This window comes from Dichomitus squalens (assembly GCF_000275845.1).
Source record: "Dichomitus squalens LYAD-421 SS1 unplaced genomic scaffold DICSQscaffold_4, whole genome shotgun sequence".
Classification (NCBI taxonomy): domain Eukaryota; kingdom Fungi; phylum Basidiomycota; class Agaricomycetes; order Polyporales; family Polyporaceae; genus Dichomitus; species Dichomitus squalens.
Genome location: NW_006766886.1, coordinates 414,899 through 439,403, shown reverse-complemented (window position 1 = coordinate 439,403; position 24,505 = coordinate 414,899). Strand labels below are relative to the sequence as shown.

Below are 24,505 nucleotides of genomic sequence, written 5' to 3'. Positions count from 1 at the left end.
GCCTGCCACAGCCACAGCCCGTCCGCTCCACGAGCGCCCCTCGGAAGGAAGCACTCGAGCTCGTCGAAGCTTGCTTTATGAAAGCTTGTAATAGAGGCCAACCGGTTCGATAAAATAGCCGTAACGATACGCTCAATCCACCATCTCGACATGCCGTCAGAAGACTTACGGTCAGCCGCCCGCGGTATCAATCGCTGCATGACTCTGCATGTGTTATCATCCCGCATCTAAGTACATCTACTCACACGGCGCGGTCGCGCGAAGGCATGACAGATACAGAAATAACTGCATTATATGCGACGAGCCCGATACACATGGTCGGATACAGTGATGTGATGTACAGATTACTACAAGCGGAGTGCGGCGGACGTTCCGTATGCTACATCGTCCAGTAATGCTTCCATTGCCACAAATAGCCTCCAAGAGGCAATCAAAACTCGCAGAAAGTACGAAGGCCGAATGAGAAACCGCTCGCGATAAGCAGTCGGTGGGTATCGAGCCCCGTCCAGGTGTCGGCCGCGACACCGGGCTAGAAGGAACAGTCGTACAAGCCTGCCCGCTCGTACTTTCCCGTGGTCGTACCTCCTCGTAGTCGCGGAAGGATTCGTCGTCCGCGAGAACGCGCAACCGACAAGACGAGAAAGCAGGGTGCTTACGCGTCACACTCCACCATCTCCCAGTCGTCCTGAGCCACATCCACCCACGAAGCGCCCAACGCCACATCCTGCATATCCCAGTCGGTGTGCGCAGCAACTAGGCTTTCGAGTGCTTCTGTGGCCGTGATGACGGACACGGACATCGCGATCCGCGGGCCCATACTCAGAATATTGCGTCCGACCGGGGACATGCGCATGCGGGTCTCGATTGCCGTGCGGTATAGATCTGGCTCCCTCTTCTTCGTGCAAGGCAGAGAAGGCCGTTCGGGAATGGGGCGTTGCACTGGGGCAAGGGGTGAGGATCTCCGCGGGCGCGGCGCGGTGCGACGCGAGGTGAATAGGTAGACGTGGTGCGGGGATGGAAAAGAGGGAGTTGGGGTGGGCGCGGGTGTCGCGTGTGCAGTCGGCGTGCGAGAGGGCGCTGCCCGCCGCTTCCGCATGCGAGCGTCGTAGTGGCCAATGACGAGGCTGTCACTAGCAGTGTAGCTCTTGGTTGGTCCATTTCGCCCGTATAGTGGCGTGTACTCCGCGGCTTGCATGTCGGCTAGAGAGAGGTAGGACCCTGTGCGACGAAGAGGAGTCCGCGCGACTTTGCAGGGCGTGGGCGTCGAGAAGGACATGGTGCGCTTTCGCGGGGTGAACGAGAGCGGGTGAGCAGCAGGAGCGGGCGCGACAGCGCACGACATGCAGGAGGTATGAGGGAAGGGAAGAAAGCGCGGCGGAGCAGAGGTGACGGAGACGGAGGACAAAAGGTGATCCTACGCCGACACAAAGCGCGGGGTATAATACCGCAACCCAGTGCCACGCCACGTGATACGCCGCCCCAGAGTAGAGGCGCCGGAAGATGCCGGGAGTCCAGAATCGAGTCAGGCCTCGGGCAAACCTGGGGCAGACTCCACCGCCATGCCTCTTCCACGACGCCGTGTTCCGTCCGGCACAGGCATTGACATGTGTTCTGCACTGCGGGACATAGGACAGGAGGCAGGCAACCAAGTATAGTTGTAGGACATTCGTACACGTTTGGAAAGACACTCGACTTCTCCAACTGTTGATCATCTTGATGTTCGTCCAACAGCGTTACCACCGCGGTTGATACGCCGGCGGACTTGCGTGGCTCATTCTAAGCATCGCCCATGCTCGGAAACGCGGGCATGTGCGAGGAAAGATTGCACGCTCGTGAGAGAGCATTGCCGGTCATGCAGGATTTGGCGCACAATAAGCTAGATGCATTTGAGCACGACTCACGATTCGCCCACAATAAGTGATCTAGCCCATAGCCAGTCTCCGACGCTATCTTCCCTCTACAAGAATACTGGGCGAAACGGCAGCTCTTCATAACGAGTCCGGAGACCTGCTGAATGTTCCGCCTGCCACGTCCGCGTCAAACATTGCCCTAGCCGATGCGATGTTTCGAGTCATTTCCGGCCTATCTGTCAAGTCCAGCTGAAGCAGGGTCCAACATGCATCTACGAGATGGGATATCCAAGAAAAGCGAGTCCAGGCAGAGTAACACAGTAGCGGATGGAGGTATGTAGTGCGTCTGGGATGGAAGCGGGGACGAGGAGACGAGATCAGCGAACTCTGCTCTTCATAGCAGGAAGCGCCGCCTCGAGGCACCAGCTCAATCTAATCCGCGTTCATCGTGACCCCTTATCTCCCCACCCCGCAGCTATCCCCCTCCCTTATCTGCGCTACGTCAGGAACATAACACTACATGTACACGCTAAGTACCCTCCCTATAGGGGGAACTCCTGAGGGAGTGCTTGACCTCGTCCACCTCGCGGAGAACGCGTGGGAAGCCAGTTCATCGAACGTAGCCATTGTTAGGCTTCGGTATACGGGTAAACTGTTGTCGACTTCGCACCAGCGTCCGTACCTCCTGAACCGCCGGGAAGCATGCGTATCCCCCCAAGGGAGGAAGCGAAACTACTCCTTCATCAGGTAGGTCGCCGGCGGGACTTGCAACGTATCTCGCTCGCACACTGACACACGGGCACACCACTGACAGGCCGGGTTTCTTGCCCAAAAGCGCCTCGCGCGCGGCCTGCAGCTAAATCAAACCGAGGCTATAGCTCTCATTGCGTCGCAGCTCCAGGAGCGCATCAGGGATGGCAAGCACTCCGTGGCCGAGCTGATGCAGCATGGGAAGACGCTGCTCGGGCGTAGGCATGTCTTGCCTGGCGTCCCTGTGTTGCTGCACGAGATCCAGGTAGAAGGCACTTTCGTCGACGGGTAAGTCCGGTGGTGTCATCGACGCGTGCACGCTTCTCACAACTCATTCTCACAACTCTAACTCTGATTGCTTGCTATATGGCACTTTGGGCCCTGTTCGTGCTTGCGAACATATCACTTGTGTCGTCATATCCAACCACGTTCCAACACGTAACATCAGAGTGTTCCTCGTCACTGTGCACGATCCCATTTGCACCGAAGACGGTGACCTGGAAGCGGCGCTATATGGCTCCTTCCTCCCCGTCCCTTCCAACGACGTCTTCCCCACGATCAGCGCCGTCGAGTACTCGCGTGAGAACGCCCCAGGCGCAATCGTCGTCAAGCAGGACAGGATCCGTATCAATCAAGGGCGGGAGCGCGTCAAGCTGCGCGTAACGAACAACGGCGACCGACCAATCCAAGTCGGGTCCCACTATCACTTCATTGAGACCAATTCGGCCCTCGCGTTCGACCGCGGCAAGGCCTACGGGAAGCGTCTGGACATCGCCGCAGGCACCGCAGTCCGATTCGAGCCTGGGGACACGAAGACCGTGACTCTATGCGCGATCGCGGGTGCCAAAATTATCACCGGGGGCAATCGTCTTGCTTCAGGGGTCGTGGACTTGTCGCGGACCGACGAGATCGTACGGAACCTCGTGCAGAAGGGCTTCGGGCACATTCCTGAGCCCGGGGCATTGGAGGTCTCCGAGGACACGGACATCGGTCGAGATGCGTACGTCGCGATGTTCGGGCCAACCGTGGGCGACAGGGTGCGCCTTGGTGACACTGCGCTTTGGATCGAAGTCGAGCGCGACGAGGTAAGGTAGAGAATGTCAACCTGGTGTGCAGTGCTCTAAACGTCATGTACGGCAGACTGTATATGGAGACGAGGTCAAGTTCGGCGGAGGCAAGTCCCAGGCTTACTGCCCTTTTGAGGTGCTCATCAATCCACCAGGGAAGACCATCCGCGAGGGTATGGGCCAGGCCACGGGCCGCTCGGCTGCCGAAACCCTCGACCTGGTAATCACCAATGCACTCATCGTAGACTGGTCCGGTATATACAAGGCAAGTGGAATCACCAACAATGACAACGTGTACGGCGCGGGGGATGTGCTCATGTTTCAACAGGCAGACATCGGCATCAAGGACGGCAAGATCAAAGGAATTGGGAAGGCAGGAAACCCAGACGTAATGGCTGGGGTGCATCCCGACCTGGTCGTTGGCTCTGCCACCGAGGCGATCGCAGGCGAGAAGCTCATCGTCACCGCTGGTGCTATCGACGCCCACTGCCACTTCATCTGTCCGCAGCAAGTCACCGAGGCGCTTGCGTCGGGCACGACCACCATGATCGGGGGCGGCACGGGTCCCAGCGCAGGCACGAACGCGACAACGTGTACCCCAAGCCCGTTCTACATGCGCCAGATGTTTGCTGCGACAGACGGGCTGCCGATGAACTTCGCGATTACTGGCAAGGGTAACGACACCGGCACTGACGCTCTGGAGGACATCGTCAAAGCGGGCGCTGCGGGCTTGAAGTTGCACGAGGATTGGGGCACCACTCCCTCGGTGATCGTCACCGCCCTCGACGTTGGTGACAAATATGATGTGCAGGTGAACATCCACACGGACACGCTGAACGAAAGCGGGTTTGTCGAGAGTGAGTCGCTTCTATTCCATCTGCTGCGACAGTGATCGACAGTAAACCGTTCCTAGGTACCATCGCTGCTTTCGGGGGCCGTACGATACATACCTACCACACTGAGGGCGCCGGTATGTCAGATTGACGTGATTTAGAACTTGAGGGGCCCAGACTGACTCCCCGCGCAGGTGGAGGACATGCTCCGGACATAATCGTCGTCTGCGGACTGGATAATGTCCTGCCATCCTCGACCAACCCCACTCGACCGTATACCGGTAACACGTTAGACGAGCATCTAGATGTACGAGGTTTCAATGCCTTCATCCGTCCACAGGCTGACACCACATGTGACAGATGCTAATGGTCTGCCACCATCTCGACAAGTCTATACCCGAGGATCTCGCCTTTGCTGAGTCGCGTATCCGTGCGGAGACCGTGGCAGCCGAGGATGTCCTGCATGATACTGGCGCCATCTCGATGATTAGCTCCGACTCGCAAGCAATGGGTCGTATCGGTGAAGTGATCAGCAGGACCTGGCGGACCGCCAGCAAGATGCGCGAGTTCCGCGGGCCTCTCAGTACTCTGGGCGATCGCGACGGGCACGACAACGGCAGGGTCAAGCGCTACATCTCCAAGTATACCATCAACCCGTAAGTCCGCAGTGCACCCGCCTTCCCAACAACGCTTTCGTTCCTGTTTCTTCACAGGCGGTCGTTGACTCACTGTGTGTGTGTCCAGCGCGATTACACATGGCATCAGCCATCTCGTCGGACAAGTGGCTGTCGGAACGCTCGCTGACCTCGTCCTGTGGAAGCCGGAGAACTTCGGCGCGAAGCCCGAAATGGTCATCAAGTCGGGCGTCATCGCCTGGGCACAGGTTCGTCCTGTTCTCCATTCTGGGCAATTGCCGAGGCCCATCCCCGACGCCCCGACTCACGCTGACTCCTGTTTTGTACCCACGCTCGCCGAATGTGTACAGATGGGCGATGCGAATGCCTCGATCCCGGCCGTACAGCCCTTCATCGGACGTCCCATGTGGGGCTCGTATGCCGCGTCGGCGGCGCTGAACTCCGTGACGTTCGTGTCCGAAATATCCATCGCGTCGGGCACCATCGCCTCTTACGGTCTGAGCAAGCGCTTTGAGGCGGTTAAAGGCTGCCGCAAGGTGACGAAGAAGGACATGAAATGGAATGACGCGACGCCAGCGATGAAGGTCGACCCCGAGAGCTACGAAGTGCGCGCCGATGGTGAATTGATGGATATCGAGCCTGCGACGAAGCTTCCTCTCTCCCGTTACTACAACATATTTTGAGAGGGGTTACCTAGCCTTGCGTAGTGGTGGTTTGGAATCATTAGCGTCTGTACTGGTATCCCTTTGTAAATTAGGCTAAAACAGAAGCACTACATTCCGCAGCTATGCTGCATCCATGTGCTCGGTCTGCTCGGACGGGTCACGATTCCCCGTCATCGGTACTCCCGTGCATCGCGATCAACACTACTGTGCGTTGCCTAGTGGGCATCTGCCACCGAGCTTGCAGTCTTGTCTCGTCTCCTCAGGACGGTCATGACTCGAATGCTAGAACATACTTTGTGTCGTCTGCTACTTGACAATGCTACATGACGATGTTGCATCGCGAGATTACTCCTTTCTCGACAGGTCTGTTGTACTCATTCTACATTCGCCAGTCGGGAAAACATAGCTGGATCTCGAGCCAAAACTCGATAATACAGAGTATGGCATCCCTTCAAGAGGATCTTGGGGAAATGTGGCGTTCGCTGACGAAAGTCAGAATTGTTGGATGGTTCCGACACCTTCGTCGTAGAAGGAGAACGGGGTTCGAGTCCCCTCCCTCATGGGAGCCGTCCATGAACATAGCTGGATCGTTATCCGACATGAAGTGCATAGAGAGGCCTGCGGTTCATCTAGCGGTTACATTGGACTACGATTTTATAACTAGTTCACCAGACGTAGGGGATCAACTTGTAAGGTGTGACTTTCGCCCATTCCTCCCATTCCTTTCGAAATTCTCTCTTCATTGTCGCGTCTTCTCTCTTGACCCTCTCAATTCCTAATATGACGGCGGTCCCTAGAACCCATGCAGTCCAAAACGCCACTGCTACCGCCACCATTGGCTTCCTTAGCACTCCACTCTCATAGAGGTATGATCCCGGTAGGAATTGAATCATGATGTTTCCTAACACTGCAGAGAGGAATGAGCTATAGCCCGGGTGACGGACCACGGCATACGGTCCGGATGTCACGAGTTTGTGATCTTTGAGGACTGCGAGTTGAAAGGTGTACTGCTTGCCCATCGTATCGTAGCAGATCTTCCGCACTGCCCTGCCAACGACGAGCAGCACGAAGCCAATCACGAAGGCCGGGGTAATCGCCAACTTGCCCGCAGCCCGGGGATCATCGAACAGCACTGAGAGCACTCGGTCTGCAGGCGGGGAGGGGTAGACTTTGGCAAGCACCGCAGCGATCCCGCACAAATGCGCTGAGAACGAAACGACCTGCCATCGAGACAATCAGGTGTGTCCGACGAGCCGACCGCAGAAACAAGCTGTGCTCACCAACACGGGCAGATGGTACCAAGGTGCATACCGAGTGCCCATGTCCCGCCCCCCACGGTACCTGGAGAGCTCTGCTTCCGTAGGCGGCGTTGGATTTGGGGCCTTACAAGTGACGGCCTCTGCAACCATGGCAAGGGCCAGGGCTAGCACTCTGGCGAGAAAGACGATGCTCATCTAAGAGGACAGTACTGCGGGGGCAAGGAGTCGGTGCATACGCTATATGACACACCCCACTGCAACCCTCTCCTATATATCGAGCCCAACGTAAGCGGCGTCTGCTCTCAGGATGTAGCGTCCGTACTCACTGACGGATTCTCCAACCAGATTCTCCAACCAGCCACGACAATACGGTAGCTTGAGTTGCCTTGTGATCACCTAAACAAGCTGCCTGCTCCCAACAGCGACAACTCAGTGCCTTTCCAGGCCATGATCTCCTCTCCAACGTCATCTTTGCGATAGCTTCTTACGGTGTTCTGTCACAAGAATTGAATCCCAGCAAACAGGCCGTTGGTTCCATTCGATCTCTTTACATTGACCTGATCAACTGACAGCACGGCGCCCGGGTGGTGTTCCTGCTGGTGCTTAGCCTGGACGATAAGGTGACTCAGGATACTTTGGCAAGTGTGAAATTCGCCGACATAACCTACACATACCCATGCCTGCCGAGATATGCTGGCGGCGCACGGGAGTCCTCTGTACCGACCCATGTGGCCCACTGCACGTGTGCTGACGTTGAGGGTAGCGATAGAGCATCACGAATGAAGAGTGTGTTGTACGGGTATGCGATATGTCGAGTAGAGAGTAAGATACAGTACGTTTCCAGGGATTTCGCAAGAGCCCTTGACCGAGTATTTCGAGTGTCTAGTAGTCTAGTGTCGTAATCGTCGAGTGATTGATGGTGATAGTGAACAGCGCGTTGAAAGCATTAGGGCGAAGGAGAGGGGTGAAAAGGTTGATAGACTACTGAGGACGACATTCAGGCTCCGCGCTGTCGTCCTCATCCTCGTCGTCCTCCCAGTCGCCTTCGTCGCCTTCGCCGAACTGGAAACCAGAAGCGTGGTCAAAGAAGTTTGAGCCAGCGGGGAAAGGCGTTTCACGCACGTCGACGATGTCGCTCTCTTCAAATGGCACCTCGTCTACTACTGCAGGCCTCGGCTCCATTTCGGTCTTCTTCGGCGGCAGGAGTGCTGCCAAAGCCTGGAACGAACGACGTCAGGCGATTCGCTGATACTTGGGAAATATTCATGACAACGCGCGACGCACATTTGTATCGACAGTCTTGAGCCAGGTTTCTTCTGGCATGTCGATTTCCAGCATGACGTAGAGGTTGCCTTTGTGGTCGGGCGTCTTATAGTGCGGCATACCCTCCCCACGAAGGATGATGCTGTCACCGGGCTTGATGATCTTCCCAGGTGGACTCTTGACCTGCACGCCTCGACCGTCCAAGTGGGTAAGGAGGATACGGTCGAACCCAAGCAACGCCTCCGACAACGTGATGTGAACGGTCGTGAGCAAGTCGTTGCCCGAACGCTCGAACGACTCATGTGGGCGAGTCTTCAATGTGAAGATCACGTCTCCTGGCGGTATGCCCGGCTGGCGTGGAGGTCAATCAATGCAGTATACCAAGACAAACGATATCACTGACTTCCTCATCGCCCGCACCTGCGAGCACGATTCGTTGTCGGTCCGCCATGCCGCGCTCGATGTAAATCTCTTGCCGAGTCTTCTCCTTGACAGTCTTGCTCCCCTTGCACTTTTTACACCTGCGTTGTCACGTCGCTTGACGATGAGGGCTGCTTGTGAGGAAGGATATCGGGAGCACGTACCGGTCCTTTTCCCGCAGCTTTTCGCCATGTCCCCCGCATTCTGTACACATGGCCCTGTGGGTGCCAAGTCTTTGTGCACCAAGCTGGGGACAATGGTCACGACAAGCCAGACCAAGGACAAAACACTTACTGCCGTTGTGACTATAGTCCACCCCTTGCCATCGCATTTGACGCAAGGTTTAGGTTTAGCGCTCCCCTTCGCCCCGGAACTGGACACGGGAGATACGTCTCAGCACATGAAATATGCAGGTTGCAGGAAACTCACCCTTTGCAGACACCACATACGATCTCCTTCTCCATATTCATCTTGACAGTCTTCCCGTTGTACAAGTCTTCTAGTGTAACCTCGTACGGAATATTGGAATCCTGGCCCTTTGTTCGCCTTGGGCCGCGCGATCCTGGCCCGCCGAAGTCGAAACCGAAGCTCATACCACCGAATAGTTCCGCGAAGATGTCTTCGGGATTCACTCCTGGGCCGAAACCCCCTCCTGCTCCTCCTCGAGCCATACCCTCCATCCCGTAGCGATCATACGCTTCTCTCGTCTCTGCGGAGACTAAGATCTCGTACCTGCGGCAAGCGTGAGTGTGCTTGAGCGGCAAAGACGTGCAATGCAACGTACGCGGCGGCCATTTCTTGAAACCTTTGACCAGCTTCCGGGTCATCTGGGTTCTACGCCCTGTGAACATGGCACGGCGACGAATTAGGGGGAAACCAACGACATACCTTGTCCTATAGCCATACCATGTTCTGGTCAAAGCTTGGGAGACACGCAGGCATAACTAGGTACATACTGGATGATGTTCCCTGGCCTATGTACTTGTGTGAGCGAAGGGCGACGTGAACGAATGGACAGCATTCACCTTCTTCCTATACGCCTTTTTGATATCATCTGAAACGAATGTAGGCCTTAGTGGGCGTTTGCTTGAACGCATAATGGAGAATATATAAACCTTCGGTGGCGGTAGGTGACACTCCGAGGAGGTCGTACAGCGCCGTCTCTGCGGGCACTACATACGAGGTTAGCGTTCCTCCAAGAAACTTTGTTCAGCATCGCTTACTTTGGACTAGTCGAGAGGATAGGGTTGAAGGCGGATGAGGGCAAGAGTGACACGGCGGACTTGCACCAGCGCGGGGTCGAGGATGGCGCGGAGAAATAGACGCGCATAAGCAATTACTTACCCGCACGCGCGCTCTCATCAAATTTCTTTTCCACCACTTACGGTCTCGTCCCAGAACGACTCAAATCACTCTCCTCTGTCGCATTGTGGGTGGCCTCCAGGGGTATTGTCTTAGGGGTACGTATCACCATCTGTTGAGCGTACCTTTCATTTCTACATGATGCTTCTACAATACTTATCTACATTGTCGGAATGGGTCTCCCCATGCGTGACGCACACATTACTCCTGATTCCGTGCAACCGCTTTCCATGATTAGAACTGTCTTGCTGACTCTCGCTTTACAGGACCGTGTATATCTCTCATCGCGAGGTAGTAGGCGAAGGGCACGGAACAGAGTTGGATTTGCGCTTTGGCTGAGGGATTGTTTACTTGCTTCGAAACTCGCACGTGTCCTTGCGTCTCCCGTACGTCAAGGCTCATGTCTCATACCCTGTCGTAGAACACCTACCATTATGAACTTCTACTTCGAAGCTGTCAGCGTGCTTGATAAGTTGGACGCGAAGAAAGGATCCATAAAGGGTGTCTTGGCGTCCGTCCCCGAAAAGAACCGGAAGAGGACGGCCGCCCTGGTGATCGAGACATTGAAATGTGAGGCAGCTTCATGGTAATCGTCTAAATGGTTTGCAGGTCTCATGAACATAGACAAGCAGGTGCTTAGCGAGGTCATCGACGCGGCACAGCTCTTGAAACAAGAGAAGAAGATCAATTCGCGCAACCTTGCACTCGTACTCGTTCACGACCTCCTCCTGGCCAAGGGTATCCAGGCTGGAGATGGACCTATCAAGCAAGCGGTGCTCAGACATCGCACAAGACTCAATGGCGAGTTTCAGAGGGTGAAGATCAAGCGAGGGGCAACGTCGACAGCAGAGTTAGCGCAAACCGATGATGCTAGAGCTGGTGAGTTCGCTCATCTAAGTTATTCCACCCTCGTCGCCCATCTTCGATACCAGCATCGATACCTCGCTACGTTCGAGTCAACCAAACGTGTTGGACAGTCGCGGATGCCTTGGAGACGTTCCATGAACGAGGGTATCAGGAAGGGGATCCACTCTCTTTCCCGTAAGTCCCCACGCCGTACACCCTCTTACGCCCTTTCCCTCAGCTTAGGCCCCATACAGTAAGGCGTTCCAGCAAGATCAGCACATACCCAACCTGTTCGCCTTCCACCCTAGCGTACGGTTCACCGAAAATTCCCTCTACACCTCGGGGAAGATCATTCTACAGGACAAGGCGTCTTGCTTCCCAGCGCACGTCCTCTCGCCTCCAGCGCGTGAAGACGCCGTCGTCATCGATGCGACCTCCGCCCCAGGGAACAAAGCGTCGCACCTCTGTGCGATCATGCAGAACAAGGGCAAGGTGAGCGTGCGCTGCGCTTTTCGCCGTGCGTTGCGGTAGATGCTGAGCTCCGTCGCTACGAAGCTCTACGCGTTCGAGCGCGACCGGAAGCGGTTCTCGACCCTGAAGAAAATGCTTGCCAAGGCTCATTGTAACAACGTCGAGGCGGTCAACTTGGACTTCCTGACCGTTTCTCCCAATGATCCCAAGTACGGTCGCGCTACGCATATGTAAGCTAGTCCGTCCCCTTCCCCATGCCCTCTGCCCTGCGGCGTGCTGACCTCGCACGGAGACTGCTTGACCCTTCGTGCAGTGGATCCGGGATCGTGAATCGCATGGACCATCTACTCGATAACGGTCGGTTCCATCACGGCTTCTGATGCTCAGGGCACTGACTTGTGACACTCTTCTGCAGAAGAAGAGGACGACGGGGACTCGGAGCGGCTGAACAAGCTCGCAGCCTTCCAGCTCAAGATGATCCGACATGCCATGGCCTGTAAGATTCCCACCCCAGTACAGGCGAGTGCAGAAGCTCAACGTTCACCGCTACAGTCCCTTCCGTGCAGAGAATCGTTTACTCCACGTGCAGCGTACACGCCGTCGAAAATGAGCACGTCGTTCGCCAGGCGCTGAAGACAGAGGAGGCAATCAGCGGAAACTTCAAGCTCGCGCCGAAACGAGATATCCTGCCTGCATGGCATCGTCGAGGTATACCTGACGAGATGGACGAGCCAGGTGAGTCGAGACCCGGGTGATCAGCCATGTAAAGTCCACCGACTGAACGCATTCAACAGTCCACGCGGACTCGCTCGTCCGATGCTCCCCAGGTGAGGATGGCACGAACGGCTTTTTTGTGAGCCTGTTCGTACGCGCGAACGACGCGGAGGACGAGTGGCAGGGCACCAGCATGAACCCCAAGAAAAGGAAGACAGTGGGCCACGCAGACTCAGGGCCGCCTGCAGCGAAGAGGAAGCGGAAGAAAAAGAGCAAATCGGCTACCATGTAGCAGACTTCGTTGTACTTTCACTTCGGGTGCTCACACTCAGACTTGTGAACGCTCTGTTTTTATGTGCTCGGATACAACAAGGCGATTATAGACCTAGTGAGTTACAACGCAAGAATCGAACGTCCTGATGGAACGACTGGTTAGGAGGCGATGAGTACAAACCCGATCCTGTCGGCGCGCAGGATGACCGCAGGGTGCTGAACCAGGATACTGATTGTTGCGACATGACTGTCAAACGTTAGGAAGAGGGGCCAACAACGAGGGCTGCGTATGCGGAGGGAAGCTGTGAGGCATCGATAGAGTCGCGGACGTAAGGGAACATCAGGATAGGGGAGGCGTCGTTATTAGGTTAGTGAAAGGGGGTGCTAGGGATTGCTGGTTTGCATCTGAGAATACTGGTTCTGGTAGTACTGGGCATAGCCAGCGCTGTAGTCCTGAGATGGCTGCTGAGGGTAGTAGCTAGAGCCACCCGGGGGCCCATAACCCGGTTGGCCGTAAGCAGGGGCTCCCCCGCCATACCCACCACCCGGCGCGCCTCCATAGCCACCGAATTGACCTTGCGGAGGCCTGCCGAAACCACCTTGGGGGTTTGCTGGTGCGCTGCTCTGCCAGACCTCGGGGCGGCGCCACGGGGGGATGCTCGAACCGCCTGCAGTGATGTCGTGCCCAGCTCCTCCCGACCACGGCATCCGTCCACCATCTCCTCCGGACCCTTTCCCTGTCTCTCCTAGCTCGGCCATTAGACTCGCATACTCGGAGTCGAAACCGCCCTTTATCATGCCGGGAGGGGGGCCGCTACCGCCGCCGCCGCCGCCGAGGTGCGCCGCGTTCGGGTCTCTATTGACTGTGCAGTCGCGGGCCATGTGTCCGGCGCTACCGCAGACACGGCAAATGATGTTCGCTGTAAAGTTACGCTGCTCTGGACAGTCGTATTTGCGGTGACCAACACCACCGCAGTTTTGGCATATCTGGTTCTCGTCATCTCGGAGAGTACCGTTAAGCGCCGCGAGCTCCCGCAGCTGGTTCCGCTTATGATCGTTCTGGCCTTCGGGAGTGGAAGCGGCCTACGGTGCTGATGTGAGCGAAGATCTACGTAGAGAATGACGTCTAACTCACAGTCTCGATGACCTTGTTGATCAATCTAACGCAAGTGGCGACTTTCTCCTCAGAGTCAGCAGTAACAAGACAGTGAAGATCTTCCTCGGCATCTTCGGCGTACTGTTCTGGTCTGGCCTTCCCCTCCTTGACACTGCCCTTGCCACGAATGCTAATTTTCGCTCCACTGTCTCGCTCCATTTTCTTCAAGCTGTTACCACGGGGACCGACGAGGAGTCCAAAGAAGTTGATCTCTGGGAACTCCTTGACGGGGATGTAGACCTTCTCAGAGGGACGCTGGGACCTCTTCATCTGATGGTATTCGACCGGAGGGCGGAAGTTCGGGTCATTTTTCATGGCGCGGTCCACGAGTTTGATACGCTCCTCTTCGAGCTTCTTGCGATAGCGGACCTCGCGAGTGTTAGTACGACGACCATGAGCATCATACGTGGGGGGAGGTGAAGGAGAGCTGTAGAAAGTGAACAGAGGTCAACGGATAACGCCAAAGCGGACATCAACCACATGCTTACCGCTCGCGCTCAGGCGGAATGAAGTCGTTGAGACGTAACTTCCGGTTTATCTCCTCCAGTCGGAGGTGAATGGCGTAGTTATCCAGATGAGCCTGCGAGACACCATTGGCGTTGATAGCCGTGGGCAGACCAGGAATCTCGGTCTTCGCATCTCCCCAACGACTGCGTCGCTTGCGGGGAGCATTAGGGTCAGTAGCTAAAGTGAGATATGAATCGAAGGTTAGCAACGTCTCGTTGTCAGTCATTCAGCGCGCCACCACATCAGCAACAAGCAATATTTCACCACCAGACAGGCTACGCTGAAAGGCAAGAACAGGACAGGATGAGTCCGCCACGAACGTCTTCGTACTTACCAGCACCATTTGCAGGAGGAGTGTCTCGATCTGACCGCGAGCTCTCTCTATCATTTTGGGGTTGAGGACGAGGATAGGCCGACGGCGAAGGCTGCGCTAGCTGGGGGGGAGCAGTTTCTTCAACAGGTGCTAGACCGAACCTCCGACGATTGCCCAACGGCGCTAGACAGATGTCAGGACAACTTCAACAAACGATCTGGCAAGTACTCACTGTCATTCGTGCCCGTAACTTCGCGAGTTGCTGGTCTCCACATTTCCGGGCGAGGGTTGAGAAGGGACTCGGAGATGTGGTGGGAGAAGTCGAGGAGAAGTGCCGGTGACTGCGGTGGACCAAGGCCATCATTTCGAGCTCCGACTCAATGCTGACTAATTTGGCATCTCAGTCACCTTGATCAACTCTGGCTGAAGTGGAGGAGTGGTCCCTCACCGACAATATAGCAACGACGTCTCCCATTGACCACCACCTCTTGCGACATCGTCGAATTTTACGGAGACTTGGTGTGGCTACTCTGTGCTGACATCATCCGAAGGGAGAACGAAATGTCGAGTAAGCGAGCAGCAGAAGGTGCGTGGCTATTCCTGTCGCGCGTCCGGCCACCCTAACCGTCACCCTCTTCAGGCTTTGCAGACGTGTCGCAACCTGCAAAGAGGTCCAAGAAGGGTCAGGATAACGACGAGTATGTCGATGTTGACAACCTTGAAGCCGTCGAGATGGAGTCTCCTCCTGAAACATCACTTGTTCCCCGTGGCGCCACCATCAACTTCACTGCCCTCACTCGCAAGTTGGCGGATGCAAGACGTGAGAGGGAGATTGCGGAGGGAAAGGACGAGTCGACTTTGAGTATCCATAGAAGACAGCAGGATGCCCTTGTCTCGCATATTTTCCAGGACCATGACTTCGCTTGGCTGCATCTCAAGCCTGACCACGCTTCGCGCCCGCTCTGGATCAGCCCCGAAGATGGTCACATCATCCTAGAGGCGTTTTCCCCCATTGCGGAGCAAGCACAAGATTTCCTTGTCGCCATTGCTGAGCCGGTCAGCAGGTATGCATGTTGTCCTGCTAGGGTAGATACCAGATACTACAACTTGTCACAGACCCGCGTTCATCCACGAATACAAGCTCACTTCCTACTCGCTATACGCCGCTGTTTCTGTGGGATTACAGACGGAGGACATCATAGAAGTCCGTGCCTCCGTATCTTCATTGAAGTGCAATCGTACTGACGGCGCAACGGAAGGTGCTGAATCGTCTTTCCAAGGTGGGAAAGCCGCAGATAAGCTTGCATGGTGCCTTGCTGATACTTTATAGGTACCCGTGCCCGAGAGTCTCGACAGTTTCATCCGGGAAAGGACCCTGTCGTATGGCAAGGTCAAGCTTGTCCTGAAGCATAACAAGTACTTCGTCGAGTCAAGTCACCCGGAGACGCTGCAGTTTTTGCTAAAAGATAGGGTTATACGGGAGGCCCGCGTCCACTCTGCACCCGTGGACAACAGCATCCGTGCTGCGACCTTCACCACCTCAAAAGCCCCTGTTAAAGGCAACCTCGTGATTCCCGGCACTAAGGAGGCAGAGAAGAAGAAAGAAGAGCTGGCGAATGGCAAGGGGGCTGGTGGGAAAACCGACGCAGAGCTTTTCACTTCTGTTGTCGGTGTTGAACATGGTAGGTGTCTTCGTGGTGTGTCGTCCGGTCGTTGATCTGATCCAAAGTTCTTACCTAGATGAGGTGGAAGAGGATGATGATAACGTTCACGCCTTTGAGATTGATGATGCAAAGATAGACGTGGGGTCGTCCATACCTTTGTCATTTTCCATGTGTACTGATCGTAGTTTCTAGGAGGTCAAGAAGCGATGCAATGACCTGGAATACCCTATGCTAGAAGAGTACGACTTCCGCAACGATACCGTCAATGCCAACCTAGAGATCGATCTCAAGCCATCTACTGTCATTCGTCCGTACCAGGAGACTAGTCTCAGTAAGATGTTTGGAAACGGGTAAGCTCTACAGCTATGTGTCACCGACTGGAGGCTCATATCCGTCAAGACGCGCGCGGTCTGGCATCATCGTTCTCCCTTGTGGTGCCGGCAAGACGCTAGTCGGAATTACCGCGGCTTGCACGATCAAGAAATCGTGCCTCGTCCTTTGTACATCATCGTGAGCGAGACAAACCAGTTTGCCCGTAATCACTGGCCGCTAACCTCGTGGTTGAAAGGGTTTCAGTCATGCAGTGGCGCCAACAATTCATGCAGTGGTCAAATATCACCGACAAGCAAATTGCCGTCTTCACAGCCGATCAGAAGGAGAAGGTGAGGTCTTCTATGCGAGGCTCAGCGCTCGTTCTGACCGCTATTCAGTTCGCTGGGGACAGTGGCATCGTTGTCTCTACTTACTCCATGGTGGCTAACACCGGCAACCGTTCTCATGAGTCGAAAAAGATGATGGAGTTCCTCACGTCGCGCGAGTGGGGTTTCATCCTCCTCGATGAGGTGCATGTCGTACCCGCCGTCATGTTCCGACGGGTGGTTTCGACCATTAAGGCGCACTCCAAGTTGGGGCTGACAGGTGAGGATTGACACTCCTGGTGTGAAGCAACTGCTCTTACGTTCCATGCCAGCAACACTGGTTCGTGAGGACGATAAGATTGCCGACCTTAACTACATGATTGGTCCGAAGCTGTATGAGGCAAATTGGATGGAGCTGGCAGCGAAGGGGCATATTGCCAATGTTCAGGTAAGCTACCCTGAGCCTTTTCAAATTGTGTGATTTTGATGTGTTCCGTCAAGTGTGCGGAGGTTTGGTGCCCTATGACCCCCGAATTCTACCGTGAATACCTGCGGGAACAGTCGCGCAAACGCATGCTTCTGTATTGCATGAACCCTAGGAAGTTTCAGGCGTGCCAGTTCCTCATCAAGTACCATGAGGACAGAGGGGACAAAATCATTGTCTTTTCGGATAACGTGTTTGCTCTCGAGGTACGTACTTCTCACGCTCTACTGTCAAGCGCGGCTTTCTCAGCGTTTTCTATACACGCTTCGCTCTGACACATCACAGGCGTACGCGAAAAAGCTCGGGAAGCTCTATATTCATGGGGGTACGGGGCAGACCGAGCGGATGCGAATCCTTCAACACTTCCAGCACAGTCCTGAAGTGAACACGATTTTCCTATCAAAGGTAACGGTCACTAATTGATCAGTTGTCCGGGCTGCTGGCTGAGTACGAGTTTACGTCTGCAGGTCGGCGACACCTCGATCGACTTACCCGAGGCGACCTGTCTCATACAAATCTCCTCGCACTTCGGCTCCCGTAGGCAGGAAGCGCAGCGGCTTGGTAAGTCTGTTCGTCGCTCTCGGACGTCGGCGGGTATGTCCGTGGTGTCGCAACGATTGACATGATCAACGTAGGGCGCATTTTGCGTGCGAAGAGGCGTAACGACGAGGGGTTCAACGCCTTCTTCTATTCTCTTGTCTCCAAGGACACCCAGGAGATGTTCTACAGCACCAAGCGGCAACAATTCCTGATCGACCAAGGTTACGCCTTCAAGGTCATCACTCATCTCGACGGCCTTGACGACCTGCCGGGGCTCGTCTACAAGTCGCGCGACGAGCAGATTGAATTGCTGTCCTCGGTACTTCTCGCCAACGAGAGCGAAGCTGAACTCGGAACAGACGTTGTCGCCAGTGAGGGAGACCTCAAGGGCACCGTCACATCCAAGGACTTCGGGACGCCGTCGAAGGCTCCTACCGTGCAGCGTACCACAGGCTCACTCACCGCGCTCAGCGGGGCCCAACACATGTCGTACGTGGAGCAGAACAAGTCAGCCAACAGAAAGCTCGCGCGTGAAGTTGCTCCCCGCCACAAGTTGTTCGCTAAGCGTGACAAGGATGTGGCTGCTGCGCGGAAGGAGGCTAGGACCGCCTCCAAGGGTTGATGTTCGTGTGGTATGCCGACACGTTCGGTGATAAATCTGTCTTGACGGTCATCGGGTGGTGCTCCTTCCGTTCGTTGTTCAAGGACCTTGAGTGATAGCTCCCTGTACTTTATTGTATTCGTAGTAATGTTACGGACTCCTGTAATCTCACCACCCTTGGATATCCCGGCACTTGATCATCTCGGAAGACTGACGCCTTTGCAGCAAGCGCTGCTACTAGCCTACTTTACATTGGACCCCCCTGGCTATACCATGCTAACCGCAATCAAGTACAAAAGGTATGTTGATGACATTGTGGCGTAACTAACGAGGTTGTTGGTCCACGGCTGCGGCCTCATCGTGAGGAGGGTGAACGCATCTCCGGACATGTGCCTCGGGCATAGCTCATTGTCGTACTCGGCCGCGACACCCGACATATTAATCCCTCCGTCTTTCACTCGCTAGAGGCACAAGTTTCGTAGCCTTCCCGCCCTCTGAAGGCGCCTGGCTTCAGCAAAATATAGAGGATGCAAGGCGAGTACCACAAGTGATATAGTCTCTCGACTGCTGTCCCGGCCGTTGATGACGAAGGATTCTAGTGAATGCTTGAACGCCTAGACACCGCGCCCGCTACCAGCGTTCACGGCTCCGTTAGCGACAGGACGATGGAAGCACGATCCGACGACGACCTCATGGTGAGGAGTGCACGAGCGCATTGATGAGAAGCATGCCATAACGGAGCTGCCCTTCTCCCCGAACATCGCACTGATCTAACCCTCCTTCCTCCAGCTTGCAGACGCTATTGTCCATACTCAGACTAATTTTGCCACGGGCTCGTCTATCTATACATAAGACAGCGTCTTCAGCGTATACGGCATGCTTACGAGTTGTAGAAGCGCAAGCCAAACCCGGCGGCCTCCTGCGTGAAACGTGGACCGGTCAATCCGTCCCGTCATCCGGCCATTTTTTTCGCCGGCGGCAGGGCTCGCGTGTATAGGTTGGGCAAGCCCCAATTGCCGGGCTTCGATTGAAAAATCAAGTTGCAGTTGCACGCCCGATGTGGATCTGTCGCTGTCCCGTCCACCGGCTGAACGAGGAGCATCACGCTATGTAATGGAGAGCGATCTCGCAAACCAATCTGTGATGTCGGCCCCCGGATTTCAAATACGGGACACGGGACGCACAGTGATTGCAGTGCTACTTACTTACCCCGTACCCTACACGCAATAGCCTAGGCGTCACGGTAGCAGCATGGGATCATGTTGCGAATGCGATGAGGGGGATGACCAACCTCATTCAAGTCGAAGTTCATATTCGGTGTCCGCCCCACGCGGGGCAGCATGTCGGCATTCTATGGGCGAGGCGAAGGAAGATGCAATCGTGAGTAACGACTCCGCCCTGTGGCCTTGGGAGAACCGTGAATCTAAAGCTGCAACGGCAGGGTAGTCGGTACCACATATGGTCGAATCCGAGACAAGCCCCCGCGTGTAGAGGGACGTTTCACCTCCTCTCAGTGTCTTCGTAAATATTGAATATCACAACCGAACGAGGTGCGAACGCAATGGATCCAGTCAGCATACAGAATTCATAATGGATATGTTTCTGTCTGGGACATTTCGGTTGCGTAGTAAGCAAGTGCAATGCGCACCATTCCGAGTCCCCGATCGGCCTCTCGTATTCTCCTTGCGGCGGTTCGACATCCTCCATCGGAGTTGGCTTCCTTGGAGATCAGCTTGCAGTTGACATACATCAGCTAGGTACTTCAGCTAGGTACAAGGAAATCGAAAGTCCCAGGACGACATATCTCAGTCGATAACTCACCGCTGCAATTGGACCCGGAGTCGATGAGACTCCTTACTCTCGCAGGCACGTCGGCGAGCGCATCGCCGGCGTTTCGTTCAATTGCCACGAAAGTGAAGTGTGCACGAGATGGCTGCCAGACAATGCTCCTCTGGCGACATCGGCGTGCTGCAAGTTGGTAATAAAATGTGGCAAGGCGGCTCCGTAACCGTATGGCGGCCGCCGCGCAGCACTCGCCATTTAATCCCAGCTGGCGCGCGCCTACGTAGAAGCCGTAGAAGACGCCGGTAGAAGCCCGTACGTATTTGCTTTTTGCGTCGATCATCGTGTTAGGCTTCTAACACTCGCCGGCGACTCTTGCGGGTATTGGCGGCCGAACGGTGGCGAGGAGTGAGCCCCAGTGGGCGGACTACACGACATAACCCTGCTCGACACAACAACATGAAGTCTGCAAGATGCCAAATCCGATACTCAACAGCGATGCCGAGCTGTAGGAAGGCTATCAGTGCGAAAACTTGCAGAAGCATGTAGAGATGTGGTGTCTACTTGCCTCCTGCACTACGAGAGGTCCCAAGCGCGTTGTTGCCGTCCTTGCTACTGTTTCACGGACTGCAGAGGCGATGCGTCGCGTGGCCACCGCCCAGCGCAGCAGACATGGGCACCTACGTAGAGTACAAGGGGACTCGCACAGGCTGGAGGACCTCGTCAGTGCGTGCCTTTGGTTTCCGTGGCGCCCTGCGCGGGGTGTCGAGACACCAAGATAGTAAATTCGGGCACAGCATGCGTGTAGCGAAAGGGCGACAGAATGATGTAATCAGGAGAGCTCTGCGGCAGGGAGGGCACAAGACCGGTGCCTCGAGGATGCCGTAGGGAAACCCGTGTTGCCCGGGGAGAAGTGTCTGAGATACAGATCAAAGTTTGCTTGACTTAGCCTGGGCGCTTTCCGCCCGATCACGCTGTCTCCACTGTATTCGGCGGGGCAAGCCTCCCGACTTGCTACGTGCTATATTCTGATACTTATGTGTGCACGACCTGAGATCGGAGAATGGGCTACGTGGAGCGATGCGTCCACGCTCACGAAATAGCGGTGGTCATGATGAGTCCGACTTTGCGGGAGTACTGATTCGACGAGCCGATTCGCGAAGCAGCGCGCGGGGCAGAAAGAAGCAGCCAGCAGCGCGCGGCGTGGGAGAGAAGAGAACACCAGGCCTGGTACACAGGCTACAGTAGACGGAAGCGGCGAAAACGTTTCGGTCACGACAGGATCCTCGAGCTCGGAAGCGCGGAATACTTTGCAGTGGGCGCGGGCGTTCGAATTCAACTCAGTCCTGGCATCTCGCGACGGGGGGCGCCGAGGTGCACATTGTCGGCGACCCAATGTGGCTCACTTGCGGAGGCGTGCACAGCGCGCGCCCACGCCTGAGACCTCGGTGGTGATGCCTGATGGGGGCCGTGGCACTGTGCAGGATGGCCAGGCGGACTGCCCGCTGCCGTTGCTGGGAGGAGGAGGAGAGACGGTTGATCGAGGCGCGCGGGGGAGCACTGCCATCAAAATGGAATATCGCCGCCGGGAAGTGTCCAAACAACGGTGGATGCCATGCTCTCATCCTATCCTCAGCCGGCGGCGCTTACACCCTCTGTCTTAAACACTTGCTCTGTCCCCGACGCCTCCGGATCCACACTCGCCTTCCCCGCACCCGCAGCCCCCTGACCACCATCTTCCGTCCATCACGTCGCCCCTCCCAGACACCATGTCCTCCAAGCGCGGCCGCAAGCGCAACGACAACCTGCCCCCTAATCGCGCACGGGACGTTCAGAGAGCGTTCCGAGCTAGACGAGCTGCACACCTCGAGGTGCGCTTCCCAGATTCCTCGATTGCAAATCCATGCTGATCGTCCTTCCAAGGCCCTCGAAAATAGAGTTGCAGAACTCGAAGAGGAGAACAACACGCTTCGCGCCGCCCTCAGCCTCCCTCCTGCCAATCGCCCTCCTCTCGGCAAGGGCCCGACCGGCAAAGACAAGCCCAAGGCTTCTGGGTCGAAATCTGCCACGGCTTCAGGCCTCCTATCCTCCCCCGCTTCCGGCGCCCCCATGCCTCCTCTAAGTCGCACCGAGTCGCCATTATCGACCGGTTCTGCAAGCGGCCACTCGATGTCCCCCGACCCCATGAGTTCAGCTTCAGGTCTGTCTGCTCCGTCACAAACTTCTCCTCCCCCGCTCGACCCTGCCGGCTGGAGCGACAACATATTCGGCGACAAGGGCTCGGACCAGTCGTTATCCTCCAATTTCTCCCTCCCCTCCACCTCCTCTCATGCCTCGCACAACAATCTCTTCCCACAAATACCTCGTTCGGTCCCAAATGACATCTTCCCATCGGCTCAAGGTTTTACGTCCTCGGATGAAAAGTCCTTCGGGTACCTGCCCTCGGAGGGGCGGCGATCATACAACTATTCGCATCCGCTCATGTCGGGCCATCCGTCGACGCAGTCAACACTACCGCCATCGCTATCGTCGAGTGCGGGCGACACGAACGACCTGGCTCCGTTCCTTCAGCGACGCGCCATCACAGAGCCCGACGGGTTCCGCACGCTGCTGAACCAGATGCAGGCGTCGCAAAACGGCCTGCAGACACCGGCCCCCCGCATGTCGCAGTCCACGCTCCTCAACGTGGTCGACGCGCCTCTGTCGGAGTACGATTTGCCTGGGGGCGCAGAGCGGAGATATCCCCGGCTGCACTAATGTCCTGGGCGAGCGCGCTCCGTGACTCGTCTTGTTGAAGACGCCCACCGCTACTGTGCTGGTTCCCATGGACGTCGCAGATATTTCTCACTTTCTGGGATCATCTGGAGCTGTCGTCTATATCCTATGTATCGCTATCCTAGTCTGCTTACCCGTTCTCCCGCCCAACCACTCTCGACGATCTCGCGCCCAGCCTGCACTACGACGTCCTCGGCTCTTGAGCGTTGCCTCATCCCTAACCTCCGTCTCTCGAACTCACTCCGGTCTCGCTGCATGTCCACGCTGCTGTACGGCTATCCTTGCTGCATTATAGTCTTACATTTATTATCTCTCCTCTTACTATACATAACTATCCATCCCGTCCCAGTGTGCGCTGATGCTAAGACCAGCCGTAGGCATTATTATGCACATGCCTACCGCTATCATACAGGTGTACCCAATGTATTCTAGACTACGCTTGCACCACTATGTGAAGCTTCATGCTCGATTTCTAGTGTTTGGCTTAACTGTGTTTGGCGTGCCTGGACAGGCTCTGCAGGTCCGCATTCGGAAGACGTCTCTGATGGCAGTCATTTCTTCCGTGAAATGTAGGTCGCGTGGTGCGGCTCCGCGGCTCCTAGCTATGAGGACCAGCCCTGGCCGCACAACGAATCAACTTGAACGCCGTCTGGCACCGCATGCATTGCCTCCGTTTACCGTCGTCGTCCGGCGAGGCTAGCTTTGGCTTCGGCCGTCCTCATCATTGTCATCGGCTGCGCATACGAGGAGTGGTGCGGATCCGTCGTCCAGCCCTGCCTGGGCGGCGCAGGGCTAGCGGTTAACGTTACGTTCGACGCTCACCTTGCTTGACGGCGGCGCAGCACACGGGGTCGATCCGGACAGGCACGCCGCGCTCCGCGGGCGTGCTCAGCTGCCAGCTACTATTTTCGTTACTTCCTGCGCCTGATCGCCGACGACCAGCTGGCCATGGTGCCAGAGGGTGCCAGTCCGAGTCGCAGCTGGTGGCGCCCCGGCTGACGTTGGCAGATGGCTGAGATTCCGGAGTGCGCCCAGGGGCCCGGGCTCCTCTCGGGCTTGAGCTGGAGAGATCGGTAATGATTACATAGGAGCACAGCGGGGCGGCGCGAGCCCGATCTTCAGGCGATATCCGACCGAGGTGCGCGGTGCGGTGCACCGGCTGGGCTGGCCCGTCGCGCGCTGTCGGACACACATCTGTCAGACGCCATGGTCCCGACGCTGTACTCGCGACTTACTGGATGACTTTCCATAAGCTATCTACGGCTCTACGGACGTCCGTAAATCTCTAAACAGACCGATTTGGGCAAGGGGCAGTGTTGCCGACACCAGATCTGAACTCCGCTGATGAAATTTAGGATACGGACGTCAAAATCTAGGAGGGGGGTCCGACCCCCCTTTCTAAATCTCTAACAGGCCGTAGACAGTCCGTAGACCTCGGCATACGGTGCCGTGACCACGAGAAAGGAAGGAGCCATCATGACAAAGCGAACTGCATGCCAAATACAGACATGACATAAGCCACTCCAGTCACGTGCTGATGATGAGCAGAACATGCCGCTTGTTTAGCGCCCAAGATCCACAGACTGTTTCAAACCCCGCCTAGAAATCTACGGACGTCCGAGAGCCGTAGATCCGTT

At 56.0% G+C, this 24,505-nt stretch overlaps 8 protein-coding genes across 8 annotated transcripts; 4 read left to right on the top strand and 4 right to left on the bottom strand.

Moving 5' to 3' along the window:
• Positions 1-270: 270 nt before the first annotated feature.
• Positions 271-1,717, bottom strand: DICSQDRAFT_178230 (uncharacterized protein). The gene has a single exon (XM_007362323.1). It carries the CDS (start codon positions 1,340-1,342, stop codon positions 653-655), a length of 690 nt encoding a protein of 229 aa, XP_007362385.1. The 5' UTR covers positions 1,343-1,717; the 3' UTR covers positions 271-652.
• Positions 1,718-2,552: 835 nt separating this feature from the next.
• DICSQDRAFT_52963 (urease) lies at positions 2,553-5,818 on the top strand (the record flags this gene model as incomplete). The annotated part of the gene is made up of 10 exons (XM_007362322.1): positions 2,553-2,597; positions 2,665-2,888; positions 3,049-3,685; positions 3,741-3,936; positions 4,000-4,524; positions 4,581-4,637; positions 4,695-4,807; positions 4,861-5,156; positions 5,245-5,383; positions 5,486-5,818. 10 exons carry the CDS (start codon positions 2,553-2,555, stop codon positions 5,816-5,818), a joined length of 2,565 nt encoding a protein of 854 aa, XP_007362384.1.
• Positions 5,819-6,465: 647 nt separating this feature from the next.
• DICSQDRAFT_52208 (uncharacterized protein) lies at positions 6,466-7,254 on the bottom strand (the record flags this gene model as incomplete). The annotated part of the gene is made up of 2 exons (XM_007362321.1): positions 6,466-7,020; positions 7,081-7,254. 2 exons carry the CDS (start codon positions 7,252-7,254, stop codon positions 6,466-6,468), a joined length of 729 nt encoding a protein of 242 aa, XP_007362383.1.
• A 786-nt stretch (positions 7,255-8,040) lies between these two features.
• Positions 8,041-10,072, bottom strand: DICSQDRAFT_166749 (DnaJ-domain-containing protein; the record flags this gene model as incomplete). Its single annotated transcript, XM_007362320.1, has 12 exons — positions 8,041-8,277; positions 8,344-8,673; positions 8,726-8,843; positions 8,907-8,989; positions 9,037-9,115; positions 9,172-9,474; positions 9,527-9,576; positions 9,631-9,636; positions 9,699-9,716; positions 9,768-9,796; positions 9,858-9,914; positions 9,973-10,072. The coding sequence occupies 12 exons, from the start codon at positions 10,070-10,072 to the stop codon at positions 8,041-8,043; spliced, it is 1,410 nt and encodes a 469-aa protein (XP_007362382.1).
• A 69-nt stretch (positions 10,073-10,141) lies between these two features.
• DICSQDRAFT_99800 (S-adenosyl-L-methionine-dependent methyltransferase) lies at positions 10,142-12,427 on the top strand (the record flags this gene model as incomplete). Its single annotated transcript, XM_007362319.1, has 11 exons — positions 10,142-10,202; positions 10,371-10,469; positions 10,526-10,674; positions 10,729-10,983; positions 11,037-11,145; positions 11,205-11,442; positions 11,506-11,651; positions 11,714-11,778; positions 11,837-11,917; positions 11,974-12,156; positions 12,216-12,427. The coding sequence occupies exons 3-11, from the start codon at positions 10,539-10,541 to the stop codon at positions 12,425-12,427; spliced, it is 1,425 nt and encodes a 474-aa protein (XP_007362381.1). The 5' UTR covers positions 10,142-10,202; positions 10,371-10,469; positions 10,526-10,538.
• A 365-nt stretch (positions 12,428-12,792) lies between these two features.
• DICSQDRAFT_52457 (uncharacterized protein) lies at positions 12,793-14,659 on the bottom strand (the record flags this gene model as incomplete). Its single annotated transcript, XM_007362318.1, has 5 exons — positions 12,793-13,491; positions 13,544-13,991; positions 14,053-14,248; positions 14,406-14,567; positions 14,617-14,659. The coding sequence occupies 5 exons, from the start codon at positions 14,657-14,659 to the stop codon at positions 12,793-12,795; spliced, it is 1,548 nt and encodes a 515-aa protein (XP_007362380.1).
• A 186-nt stretch (positions 14,660-14,845) lies between these two features.
• On the top strand, positions 14,846-18,488 carry DICSQDRAFT_99797 (DNA helicase). The gene is made up of 15 exons (XM_007362317.1): positions 14,846-14,970; positions 15,025-15,448; positions 15,501-15,588; positions 15,644-15,664; positions 15,715-16,066; positions 16,125-16,186; positions 16,241-16,398; positions 16,448-16,558; positions 16,617-16,710; positions 16,759-16,966; positions 17,019-17,134; positions 17,188-17,376; positions 17,456-17,575; positions 17,638-17,731; positions 17,806-18,488. Exons 1-15 carry the CDS (start codon positions 14,946-14,948, stop codon positions 18,330-18,332), a joined length of 2,589 nt encoding a protein of 862 aa, XP_007362379.1. The 5' UTR covers positions 14,846-14,945; the 3' UTR covers positions 18,333-18,488.
• A 3,374-nt stretch (positions 18,489-21,862) lies between these two features.
• DICSQDRAFT_22381 (uncharacterized protein) lies at positions 21,863-22,253 on the top strand (the record flags this gene model as incomplete). The annotated part of the gene is made up of 2 exons (XM_007362316.1): positions 21,863-21,964; positions 22,017-22,253. Coding segments are annotated over 2 exons (339 nt in total), but the record flags the coding sequence as incomplete, so codon positions are not given.
• Positions 22,254-24,505: the final 2,252 nt, after the last annotated feature.

Excerpts from the sequence above, each read along its gene's own strand:
- DICSQDRAFT_178230 (XM_007362323.1), bottom strand. The coding sequence starts at position 1,342 with ATGTCGTGCGCTGTCGCGCCCGCTCCTGCTGCTCACCCGCTCTCGTTC.
- DICSQDRAFT_99797 (XM_007362317.1), top strand. The coding sequence starts at position 14,946 with ATGTCGAGTAAGCGAGCAGCAGAAG. Across the intron at positions 15,665-15,714 it reads TGCTGAATCGTCTTTCCAAG|GTACCCGTGCCCGAGAGTCT; the intron begins GTGGGAAAGCCG and ends GATACTTTATAG. Across the intron at positions 16,711-16,758 it reads CAGCCGATCAGAAGGAGAAG|TTCGCTGGGGACAGTGGCAT; the intron begins GTGAGGTCTTCT and ends ACCGCTATTCAG.